The sequence below is a fragment of the Quercus robur genome, chromosome 6 (assembly GCF_932294415.1).
Source record: "Quercus robur chromosome 6, dhQueRobu3.1, whole genome shotgun sequence".
NCBI classification, from domain to species: Eukaryota; Viridiplantae; Streptophyta; class Magnoliopsida; order Fagales; family Fagaceae; genus Quercus; species Quercus robur.
This window is the reverse complement of record NC_065539.1, coordinates 6,864,432-6,877,124: the sequence shown is the minus strand read 5'-3', so window position 1 is coordinate 6,877,124 and position 12,693 is coordinate 6,864,432. Positions and strand designations below refer to the sequence as shown.

General features: G+C 34.0%; 3 protein-coding genes, 1 long non-coding RNA gene and 1 other non-coding gene across 16 annotated transcripts in view; 2 read left to right on the top strand and 3 right to left on the bottom strand.

Moving 5' to 3' along the window:
- Positions 1-7,224, bottom strand: part of LOC126732492 (uncharacterized) — a 39,673-nt gene extending 32,449 nt beyond the window's left edge. Inside the window, exon 1 of the mRNA XM_050435380.1 lies at positions 6,944-7,224. Coding sequence (XP_050291337.1) covers positions 6,944-6,977 — 34 coding nt within the window. The 5' untranslated portion in view covers positions 6,978-7,224. The remainder of the gene's footprint in view (positions 1-6,943) is intronic.
- LOC126732493 (pheophytinase, chloroplastic) overlaps positions 1-12,693 on the top strand; it is a 101,528-nt gene that overhangs the window by 68,708 nt on the left and 20,127 nt on the right. For 3 of the 12 annotated variants that reach the window (XM_050435386.1, XM_050435387.1, XM_050435385.1), the window contains exons 3-4: positions 10,172-10,310; positions 11,036-11,206. The exons of 4 other annotated variants lie outside the window; for them this stretch is intronic. In XM_050435386.1, coding sequence (XP_050291343.1) covers positions 10,172-10,310; positions 11,036-11,206 — 310 coding nt within the window. Of the gene's footprint in view, positions 1-9,521; positions 9,856-9,960; positions 10,069-10,171; positions 10,311-11,035; positions 11,207-12,693 lie in introns of those variants that run through there. 5 more of the 12 variants (XM_050435381.1, XM_050435384.1, XM_050435389.1 and 2 more) reach the window with 5 other exon arrangements.
- Positions 1-12,693, bottom strand: part of LOC126732490 (disease resistance protein RUN1-like) — an 81,244-nt gene that overhangs the window by 56,270 nt on the left and 12,281 nt on the right. The gene's annotated exons all lie outside the window — the stretch shown is intronic.
- On the bottom strand, positions 1,924-3,635 carry LOC126732505 (uncharacterized). The gene is made up of 3 exons (XR_007659495.1): positions 3,030-3,635; positions 2,207-2,238; positions 1,924-2,070 (listed from the first exon to the last, which is right to left on the bottom strand). It is a non-coding gene; the product is annotated as an uncharacterized LOC126732505 (long non-coding RNA).
- Positions 12,297-12,442, top strand: LOC126690675 (U4 spliceosomal RNA). Its single transcript, XR_007644712.1, has one exon. It is a non-coding gene; the product is annotated as a U4 spliceosomal RNA (small nuclear RNA).

Below are 12,693 nucleotides of genomic sequence, written 5' to 3'. Positions count from 1 at the left end.
CGACGATCCCATGCGTTTTGAAATTTCAAATCCAACGCGTTTTGACACGAACTTTCCTTGTCTGGCAGTGTCCCCCTACGAGTAACCGACGATCCCATGCGTTTTGAAATTTCAAATCCAACGCGTTTTGACACGAACTTTCCTTGTCTGGCAGTGTCCCCCTACAAGTAACCGACGATCCCACGCGTTTTGACATTTCAAATCCAAAGTGGGAAGATATATGCTTTGAGCAACGTCGAAAGAACTTATAAGAAAGTGCTAAAAATTAAAAGCACTAATAAAGCCATAAAGCAAGTTAGCAACATCATATGACATTGAAGCCAAAGGGTATTTTGATTTGAATCCTATTTCAGTTTTTAGTTTTGACTGCTAATAAAATAAGTCAAAAATGAACAAGGCCTGGCCAGGTGTGGCTCAATTAACAGCCACAACCTCACAAATTTGATTTAGCCCAAATATCATTTCCCTAAAATTTGTGCAATTCGTTTTTAAGAGCGATGATTTTTTATTTTTTTGGGAGAGTGGCATGTATGAGCTTTTTATCAGCTCCCGCAATTTTTTTTTTTTTTTTTTTTTGTTTATTTTAGAATAAAAATTTATTTTTTCTATTTTATATAACAACTTTTAAAAAATGTTCACATTATATTATTTATTTTATTTCAATATAACATTAATTCTTTTTTTACTTTTTTACTATTTCAATAGATGGAAAAAGAGTGTAAGAAAAATGAATAAAATATTGATATACATAAACAGTAGTTGTATATATTTACACAATTAATGTAACTAGAATGTAAATTTACATAATTTTACATGAGTTGGTGTGTGTGATTTTTGAGATTAATGTGCAAGATTTAAGCTTTAAGCTATTATGCATTGATTGATGCGCTAATGAGATATTTTAAGCAAATGCCAATTACTACTACTATTGTAACACAAATTATGGCACATGAATTTAAAAGTTTATTCAAATTAATAGTTTTTTTTTGTATTTTGCTTAACGAGGTTTTTTTAAAAATAATAATAATAATAATAAGTAACGCTAAGAATACTACAAATTTTATTACATAAGCTGAGACCGTACACTTTAAAAGATACCACTGAGCTATCACTTAATCCAACACTTTTGTTTTAACTTTTAAACACAAAATAAATTTAATATTTTCTATTTAGATTTAATTTAAGAGTCCACTTAATTTTTTTAAAAACTTTGAGGTTAAAACAATAAAACTTATTAGTTATGACATCATTTTAGGGTTCAATTTAAATTGTCCTCACATTTTACATTTTAGTGTAATTTGTTTTTCTTTAAAAAACAATATACAATTAAATCGGTTACTTTAGCACAACAATTAGCATGAAAGAATTAGGCCATGTTTGGTAACTGTTTTCATTTTCTATTTTCGTTTTCTTGTTTTCAAGGGAAAAAGAAAAAGAAAATTATGTTTTCAAAATGAAGAATACGTTTGGTTAGTTGAAAGGAAAAACACATTTTTCAAAAACAAAATTCAGGAAGTTTGTTTGGTAGTTGGTTTTGAAAGAGTTGAATTTTGTTTTGTTTGGTTAATTTTTTTTTAAATTATATTTATTCTTGTGGGCTACTTTTTTGTTGTCACAGGGAAACTATTTGCATACTCCTTGGGATACTTTTTGCAATCCCACATCGAAGACAACTCCCCCCACTTATTGCCTTATAAGCTGTGAAGTTAAAGGAGTAGTGTAGCATCAGTTATTTAAAAACACATTTGCTCCAAAGTATTTAAAATCCTTACACCTAGAGGAATTATAAAATCAAATGTTTTGTATATAACATTCAAACCTGAAACTTTAATCATATAAGTAAGACTAAAACTATAACATTTTAATCAAGTGTTATAAAAGATAATCAGTAACTAAAGTTTACAACGTGGCATCAATGCCAGGGAATCAATTTCATCCCCAAAAAAAAAAAAAAAAAATACATACCAATGCTCTAGCAATTTTGTAATAATCCATAAACAAAGAAAAAAATGAAAAGACCCATACCTTTGAGTGATTGGGTCCCTAAAATTATAAAGCTCTTCAAAAAATCTGACAGACCCACACAGAAAAAGGGAAAAAAAGAAAAAAAAAAAGAGTGAGATAATGAATAGAAAAGGAAAAGTAGAATCTGATGAAAAATAAAAAGCAATCTTGAAAGACAATCCGGTGAAGACCAATCACTTACCTTACAAGTGGTTCTCTCAATCAAGGTTTTCTCTGTGAGGAAGATGGAGGCGCAGAGGTAGACAGAGGAAGTGGAGGTGCAGAGGAAGATATAAGTGTTCATCAGATACAATTTAGGTGCTAAATATTGAGTGAAAAAAAGTGGAAGCACGGGAAAAGTTTTTGTTAGTCATGTGGATTGAACCGGTTTGCTGGTTCATTAATAGGCTGTGTAACTAGCGTGTTTTCTAAGGAGAGTGAAAACTGAAAAATAAAAACAGTTCAAGACCTATTTTTAGTTTCCTTCACAATATGGAAATTGAAAATAGTTTTTGATTTTTGCCCAAAATAAGTTACCAAACAAGTTTTTTGCCTCAAGAAATAGAAAATTGTTTTTGAAAACAGAAAATTGAGAAAAAATACGGTTACCAAACATAGCCTTACATTTTGATATTTTATTGTACTCGAATTTAACTTGTTTAGTTGGTAATAATGGTGTCAAAAGCTTTATTGCTTAATTGGCACTTTCTAATGTTTCTAATGGAGATGTCAGGTTCAAATTCTTCCACCCTCGTCTATCGAATTATATCTTTCTTTGTTTAATTTAGAACCACCTCCCCACTTTGGCTTATTCCCCTAAAAATGCCGAGTCCATAAAATCAAATTATTTCAGCTATGATTCCTTAAATGGTTGTTTCTGGCAAAATAATTGTTAAAATAAAAATGTAAAAACTGGGGCTGCTTTGAAGCTATTTTAAAGTATGGGTCTACTTTGAATAGTATGTTATAAACAACATTTTAACACTGACATAGCACCCTCAAATAAATAAATAAAAGTCACCCACCTAGAAATCATGTCTTCATTTATCACCCGCGACCACCAACAAAAAAAATCAGACAAATGGAGAACGGAGGAGCAACAACACAAGCTACATCAACACCATCGATAACCACGCAAGGAGGAGACAGCACACTCACATGGCCAAGTAGAGAAAACAAATAAAAATTTTCTCAAAATTTGCTGATGATAATTAGCACATTTCGAATACCAAAAGAGAAGAAACTGTATGAGAAAAATGACTTCAAAACAATTATAGTGCAAAGGAGAGAACAATTGGAAAGAAAGCTTCCTACATTCAAAATATTAATTTATCGAAAGTTCGATTACGATTCTATTATTACAATATGTGAGCCACAACATGCATTAGAGAAACTAGCAATGGAAAGTCTTGAAATTCTGATCAAATCTGTTCCAGTTCTAATAATACAAGCATGAATAAGGGAGCATTATTTAGAAAACATCATCATGAATTATGGCATAGCAGCATTCCATTCAGAACAACTGCAAGTGGTCATCCGTCCAAAAATGTAATAAACCATCACCACATGGAGAATGTAAGGAGTAGACAATTATTCCCTGATTATATTTGCTCTGGTGAATTAAAAATGCCACAACAATACTTGAAACAAACGACAATTGTACATGGATAATCGGTTATGTCTGCTTAACTACAGCAAAACACTCGTTTAGGAATTTATGAAGCTCTGATGAATATAGGCTGGGGAATGTCCTGTAATGGTCAACATGAGGGGAAGACCCAAAGTTGAAAGTCCTTACCTTTCTCCCCGTCTGCCTCTGTTCTTCAACAAACAACTCTACAGACTGAAACGGAATGACTTTGTCAGCTGTACTATAGAGGTAAAGCTGAGGACAATAAGGCTGGTCTTGTGAGAGGTTGGACACAATCTTTGTTAACCTCCTGCGAAACCAGAAAGAATTAACTGCTATCATAATATGACAGTTTTCAACAAAAGCCAGTTACTTGTCATCTTGGGAATAATTGATACGATTAGCAACATACTTGCAGACCATTTAGTAGAAAAATATGATAGCAATGTTAAAATACGTAGATACTAGCAATGTTAAAATACGTAGTAGATTCTTACGATTCAACATCAGGCAACTTTAACAAGACAGAGAAAAGCCTCTCTAAAACTGATAGAACCACAGTTTCAACCAGTGGAGGTTCATTCCCTTGCATCTTTGACAAGCTCACTTCACTTCTGGTTTCATTCATTACAGAGTTTCTCTTCTTCAGTAGAGCAGTAGAAAATCCAGCTGCCCACACATGTCAGGGTTATGACATGTTATCGTCCAAAATATTTGCAGCTTATCAGAATGAGAGTGCTAATAACATCCCAGAGCAATACACTAATCAGAAGTTATTTGAAGCTGGAAATCAGAATAAATTAAAACAAGCCAGAAATCTTACTTTTACTTAAAGTTGGAAAATGTGATCAAAGAAGTTAATCTATATAAACATTCTAGTAACAAGTGTTTATATCTTTTATGAGCGTTTAAGAAGAGAGGAGATTCTAACAAATATTTGGACATCATGGGAGCTATACATTAATACATGTGCATTTGGGGCCCCACTGTTTGATCTTGTATGCAAAGTCATGTTCCTAGTCCTGGAATAGACCTAAATATTCCATGTCCATCCAAACCCTTGCTTGAATCATGATGCTAGTATGAAAAAATGGCAATTCTATCATGTTGAAACATGATTGAAACCTTGAACAAGGTTGAAACAAGTTTTCAAGGAACTCAAGAACTTTCAGCTTCCAAAGATCTTCTCATACATACATTGCCCACTTGCATTAAAGTTGGTATTGATTTAGTGATGGTTTTTTAGAATTCAAGGGTTGTCGTAAAGATAGACATTATTCACAATTAAAATTTAAGGGTTGTAAAATTTAGCATTATTCACAATTACAATTGCAACTTTAATAAAATCACACAGTAGAGCTGCTACCATATAAAAACAAATTGGTCAAAATACACTGATGGTCCCTAAACTATAATTCATGAGTTTTTTAGTCCTTGAAGTTTCAGTGATAGATTTTAGTCCCTAACAAACTTAAAGTGGTCGCTTTTAGTCCATAAGGAGTGACGATGTGTCAATTTTTTGTTTGGCCATGTCATTTAAGGGACTAAAAAAAGATCACTTTAAACTTCGGGACTAAAATCATTTGTGGTTATTAGGGACCAATAGTGTATTTAAGCCAAACAAATTTCATTATCTTTAAAAAAAAAAAAAAAAAAATTAAGTCAGATTGTTTTGGCCCAAGGAGAGAGGGAAAGAGAAATTCAAACTGGTAAATTTCATCATCTTTTTAAGAGAACCTTGGCTCATCTCAAGCTGCTTTCAAACCAGGCCAGATCGATAATAGTTTATTTGGACTGACTGGGGTGATTAGCACAGTTGAATGTACTTAAAAGTCACTCTGTTGCTATTTAAGAATTCTCCCTGCCCAATGTCAATGTACAGAACTGCAGCTCTGCTTTTTAAATATTGCAGAAACTGCTTTCTACTTAGATTAATATGACCTTTACTTGGGAAAAAAGAATGCTTCAAAGATGAGAATAGTGGTCCAAGAAGAGAAGAATCTTTAATGATCATCTAAGGATAAAAGTGGCCAAGAAAAACAACTAAGCAATTAAATAGATTTAAAAAAAGAGCACTTTCAACACAAAGCAAATGACTCTGGGTCTGTTTGGATAGAACTTATTTTGCTGAAACTGAAAACTGAAAACTGAAAATACTGTAGCAAAATAATTTTTAAATGTGTGAATAGTACCGTGAGACTCATTTTTAATGAAAAAGTTGATAAAAAATGAAATTTGTGGGTCCGTGAACAGTGCACATCTGTGCACTGTTCACGGAAGACTGAAAAAAAAAAAGAAAAAAAAAAGGGGGAAAACGCAGAAACTAAATGCAGCAAACGCAACGCCGTATCCAAATTTAGCCTCTATGTTACTGGCTTGCTTGAAGATTGATGTTTCCTGTTTTTCTTTTCTTCCTTTGTTTAGAATGAAGAAAATTTTATAACATGCTGTAGAGAGTGTTATTATTATCAAGGTATGAAAAAGGGAGGAAATAAGCACATGCATTGCTATGCCTATCAGCTTCTTTAACAACCCATCTAAATGGCATAGCAATGCATCAAAGCCTTGAGTAGAAATGATTGCGGACAAGTTACAATCATGATTAAACTTACTAAAAGGTGCTTCCAATTCTAATTGTGAGACACAAAAGTTTCACTGAACTAAAAAATGGTATGATGTTTGGCCCCATGCAATGAGTGAGTATTAATTCATTTCATCTAGTTGCAAACCATTGTCTAAAATAAACAAACACATCCACAACCACCCACACACACACACACACACACACACACCTTTCATCTTTAAGCTATACTAACAATGCTACATAACAATTATAAAAGAAGCACAGGCTATCAATCAAAAGCTACTATCACCCTCAATTAGGCACCGCTGCAACGCAAAACACAATAAGAATTGCAAAATGCACATTCATGAAATCAAACATATTAGACAAGTAGATGTTTTTCAATTTTTACTTTCTACCTTAGGATTAAATGGCTCTGCTGCTCCCGAATCAACAATGCATCCTTTAACCTTTTCCATCAGATCTTCTCTACCCTTCAAAACCTCAAGAATGGAACCGTAGCTGCAAAAAAAAAAAAAAAACCAAGGCAAACAACAATCAATAAACACCGACACGCAATCCTTTAAAACCAATGGAAGCGTAATTTCAATGTTATAAGAGAGCAATCAACCTACACAAACCAACCGGTATTGCTGAATGTGTGGAAAACCAAGCAGCGTTCTCTACCATCCTCTTCCTTGTCCAAAGCCAAAGCCTAAAAAGTGCTAGGGATTAGTGTGGTTTACCTACTGTGGCTGTAGGAGCTAAGAAGAGGAGCATCACCAGTTTGGAATGGTGCCACGTGGCATCCTTATCGCAGTGCTACGGTAACGGTAGGGGTAGGGGGGCATTCCCAGCTTCAGCTACCTAACCGGTGGCGGTAGCTGAGAACGCCGTCGTATCGGGGGGAGAGAAATGCGTTTTAGATCCGAAGAAGAAGAAGAAAGAGTTGACTGTGAGTAATGACTAAAGAGTGATGAGTGATGGCAGAAACGAAGAAGAGAAGGGCGGCCATAAAGACTAATTCCACTCATTTTTTAAATTTTATGAACCAACTAGTCGTAATCTCTCGTGAATTGTATTGGATAGTTAAATAAAAATTATATATATTTTTGGTTGAAGGTATAATTAATTTTATGTAATTTATTTAAAATTAATAACACTAAAATAAATGAGTAATTGCCTTAAAGAATACAATTGTATATTCATATTCATCATGTTTAGAAAAACTTTCACTCAAATTTAGCTGAACTAAAGTAGACCAAAGTAGACCAAAGTGCGGCGTTAATATAACTTAATAAGAGTGTAGTAATAATAAATGTTATGCTTAAAATTTTAAATATTACAAGTTTTAAATATATATATATATATATATATAATTTGAATTTAGAATAGAGACTCTCAACCTAAACCTACATTTTCCCATTATATAAGTGTATAAAAATGGATTGATGGCACTAAATGGGCCAAAGTGGACAAAATAGAACCAAATGACAGAAGTGGACAATATAGGACCAAAGTGGATTGAATTAGACTAAAGTGGACCGAATAATACCGAATGAACCAAAGTGGACCAAATAAGGCATAATAGACAAAATGGGCTGAATAAGACCGAACTATACCGCATAGAACCAAATGGACCGAATAGGATCAAAGTGGGTTGAATAGGACAGAATAAGGCCAAAGTGGACAAAATTGACCGAATAAGACTGAATTGAACTGAATAGAACCAAAGTGGACAGAATGGACCGAAGTGGATTGAATAGGACCGAATAAAACCAAAGTGGATTGAATAGGACAGAACAAGACCAAATTGGACCGAAGTAAATAGAATGGACCGAATAAGACTGAATTGGACCAGAGTAAATTAAATAGGACCAAATAAGGCCAAAGTGGACGGTATGGACTCAAATTACTGAATAGAACCAAAGTGGACAAGATGGACCGAATAAGACAGAAGTGAACCGAATAAAACCACAATGAATTAAATAGGACCAAATAAGATCAAAATGAACAAAATGGACCAAATTAGATGAAAGTGGACCTAATAGGACTAAAGTGGATTGAATAGGGCCGAATAAGACCAAAGTGGAAAGATGGACCAAATAAGACTGAAGTGGACCGAAAATGACCGAATAGGACCAAAATGGATTGAATAGGACCGAATAAGACCAAATAGGACAAGATGGACCTAATAAGACTGAATTGGACCAAACAGGATCGAATAAGACAGGATGGACCAAATAGACCGAAGTGGACCAAATCGGATAGCACTGAATAAGACCAAAGTGGAAAAAGTACTAAATTAAATAGATCAAATAAGACCGAAGTGGATTGCATAGGATCAAATAAGGCCAAACTGGACCGAATGGAACTGAAGTGGATTGACTAGGATCGAATAAGACCAAAGTAGACTGTCCTATTAAAAAAAAAAAAAAAAAGACCAAAGTGGGTTGATTAGGACCGAATAGAACTGAAGTGGATCGAATAGGACCGAATAATACTAAAGTCGACAGAATGGACAGAATAGGAACGAAGTGGACTGAATATAATTGAAGTGGACCAAGGTGGATAGAATGGACCAAATAGAATCGAACATGACCACAATGGACCAAATATGAACGAGTGGACCGATGAATCGAGGTGGTCCAAATAAGACCAAAGTAGATCGAATAGGACTGAAAGTTTTTTATTTTTAAATTTTAGTCTTTAGATGTTAGTTTAATGGATAATTACCGTTTTCTCTAAATGAAGATCAAACATTTTTTTTTAAGTGGGAAAGATCAAGTATTTTTGTTGAAATGTTAGTTTAATTAGTATATCACTAATTAGTTGAGTTACAAGATTTTTTATTCTTCTTTGCCAACTTTTAGTATGCGGTTGAAGTAATTTGTTGGCTATATTATTGAATTTCATAATAAAAAATATTAAATCCATCTTAAAAATTTTAGAGAGTGTTATGTCCACAATATATTTATAACACTGTCACAACAAATCATAGATAATTAGTTATTATTAGTTATAATTTGAACCTACTACTTAAATTACTTTTTTGCCCCATTAATAATAACATGTAACAACTTACCACGGTCACTTTGGATTTGATGTATTATGACGGTAATATATCTTCTTTATTTGAGAAACTATGGCTGTAATATATCTAAAAAAAAAAAATTATGTAATAAAATGAGAAATAACAGAAAAGCCAAGAAGCAATAGAGAAAGATCTCATTTGGCTTCAATTATTTATTTTTAATTGTAACTACAACAGTTTCAGTAAATATTTTTTTAAATAAATAAATAAACAAAAAAGGACCGTTTCTGTTGGAAAAGCAAACAGAGGTCTCTACAGTCTCATCTGGCTTGGAGTCCGCCACAACACCAAAGCTTCGCCAACCACATAAACCGCGGGTTCAAACTACAACTTCAAAAATCTGCTGCCTATACTCTTCTAGAAAAATCTGTGTTTCAGTTCCTCTACAGTTCCCACCATTTGTCTTGTCAAACCTAGTCCCTGGCTTTGTCTTTTAAGCTTCCATAATAATGTCTTCTTCTCCTTCTTCTTCATGTGCTGCTTCTCTTTCCTCTTCACTCAGAACCCAACTCTTCAACCCATTTCCCAACAGATTTATCTCGTCCGCACGCTTTTATCAGCACCGTAAGCCCACTACTCTCTCTTTCTCTCTCTCTCTCTCCTTTTAGTATAAAGTCACTAACTATTAAACTTATTTGAGTACCTCTCTCTCTTTCTCTGTACTTGAAGGAAGCAGCAAATGTGAGATGAGCAGAAGGGGCTTCACTTTGAAAGGAGGAATTGTAGCTTCTGGAGTTTCGGTTATGGGTTCTTCTTTGATAACCGAACCTGCTCAAGGTCTGTTTTCTCTTTCGCTTTTTTTTTTATTTTTTTATTTTTTATTATTGTATCATATATGGGTTTCTTTTTCTGAATTTGGTTAAGTCGAATTCTTTTATAGGGGTTGAGAGATTGGAATTCAAGCCAGATGGGTACAATTTTTGGACATGGCGGGGTCATAGAATACATTATGTGGTGCAAGGAGAAGGGTTTCCAGTTGTTCTTATTCATGGCTTTGGTGCCTCTGCATTTCACTGGAGGTTCGTTTCTTTTGATGCCCATGTTCTCATATTCCGTTTAATCTAATCTTATGTTAATCCTGATGATATTTTGTGCCTTCATGTCAGTTTCATATTTAATCTTATTCACCACTACTGTTAGTATCAAGTCCTAAATTATGAAACTGTTTTCAATTTGAAGTTCCTGTCCATCTCCGTTATTCATATTTCATAGCAATAATGGAGTTGAGAAAAGGGTTGTTGACAAAACTTTATGCTTCACCTATGTAATCAGTTTTGATTTTCTGGCAATTACTTTTTCACCCTAAGTGAAGGTTTTTCCCTCTACCCTGTTCAATGGCTGTCAAATTGATTTATGAATAAGCCCTAGGTGAAATTCAAAGTTTTAATTAATGGTTTATTCGCTTTTATTTGCTCTGTTACTGCCCAGAATAAAGTGAATAATAGAGTTAATTGAAACAATTTTATAAATTTGGGACTTTCATTGACAAAATTAAAAATCTAGGACCTAGTCTGAAACATGATATAAAATTTGGGCTTTTTATGTTATATTTTACCTAATAATTTTTATATGACTAATTGGGATGTGGATTCTTAGGTACTATCTTATGTCACTTGATAGTTGATTTTGGTTGGACCTTCATTCTAGAGAAAATGGCTTTGGATTTGTTTAGTTGTCTGGTTGTGATACCTAGTTTATCAGCCTATATGTATGATTTAGTTATTTCCCTTATCCATTTGTGCAGGTACAACATACCTGAGTTGGCCAAAAAATACAAGGTTTATGCCATAGACTTGTTAGGGTTCGGGTGGAGTGACAAAGCACTTATCGAATATGATGCCATGGTATGGAGGGATCAAGTAGTGGACTTCTTGAAGGAAATAGTGAAGGAGCCAGCAGTTGTAGTTGGAAACAGGTAAGGACCACAAATAAGTGGCTATTTGTTGTCTCTACACTTCGTTTATACGTGATGAAGTTTTACCATAGCTTGCTATCTTGGGTTTTAGGGATGAAAATTTTTTGCAACTTGAAATGCCTCTGTTTCACTTTCAGCTTCAGGAGTGAATTTAGGATCCCTAGAGTTCTCCAAACTAGGATTTCCTCTTATATCAAATATTCTAAAGGCTACTCTACATTCTGAGTTTCCTTATTATTTTGAGGATGCACGGACGCTTCATTTAGAGTGTTGTACCCGTATCGTATCTGTGTTGTACCCGTGTCATATTGGTGTCGTACTTGCCGTTTCATGTTATAATTTTTCAAAACTTGCTCGTGTCGCTGTGTCGTACCGGTACCTTTGCCCGCGTCCGTGTCCGCGCATCCTAGTTATTTTCATTATTATTTTTTTTCCTTTGGTAGCCGAATGAATTGCAGTCTATTAATTCTTCTTGAACTTTTTTGTCTACTGCAGTATTCTAGCTTGATTTTTGGTCTGTAAACATGAGTATCAACTTACAACTGGAAATAAAGTTAACTGAGTTTCTTTAATTGAATCATCTGGTCTGATATCTCTTTTATTTTGTTTTTGTACTTCCCTAATTTTTCTTTGATATTTTTTCAACTTGATTGTACTTGGTACCTTTGCCCGCGTCCGTGTCCGCGCATCCTAGTTATTTTCATTATTATTTTTTTTCCTTTGGTAGCTGAATGAATTGCAGTCTATTAATTCTTCTTGAACTTTTTTGTCTACTGCAGTATTCTAGCTTGATTTTTGGTCTGTAAACATGAGTATCAACTTACAACTGGAAATAAAGTTAACTGAGTTTCTTTAATTGAATCATCTGGTCTGATCTCTCTTTTATTTTGCTTTTGTACTTCCCTAATTTTTCTTTGATATTTTTTCAAATTGATTGTACTTGCCATTTTTACCCTATATGTGCTTGGTGTGTGGGTTAAGGTGAGAAATGTAAATGATTAGTAGGTTGCTGGCTCTTGTGACTGCCATGTAAATTCCACAAGAAAATGTGTCTGCCAATTTTTTTCCCTCTTGAAAAAGAAAACAAAAACTCTTTGCGCTTGGGGCAATGATTCAGCTAGTGAGGGTCTAACCAAGGTGCATCTACTGCTGGTTGAAAAATCTTTCCAAAACCCTTCTTAGGCCTGGGTTATTTCTCCTTTGTTTTCAGATAACTTATGGCCAGATGATAACTGCATAACTGCCATTGTCTCATTTTATGCATGGCTTTGTATTTAAGACTTGTGCCTCTTTCAATGAGTTCTAATACAGTGTAAGCCTTCTAGTTCAGTGCATAGTATTTATGCTCAAGTCTGTTGTATGTCTAAAATGCAATCTCTACTTTATGCATATCATTGTAGTGCTGCCTCATTTGTGCCCACATTTCTGCCTGATGTGCCTGTAGAAAAATTGCTACAGGCAGACACCATATGGAAAAGGACTTCTTT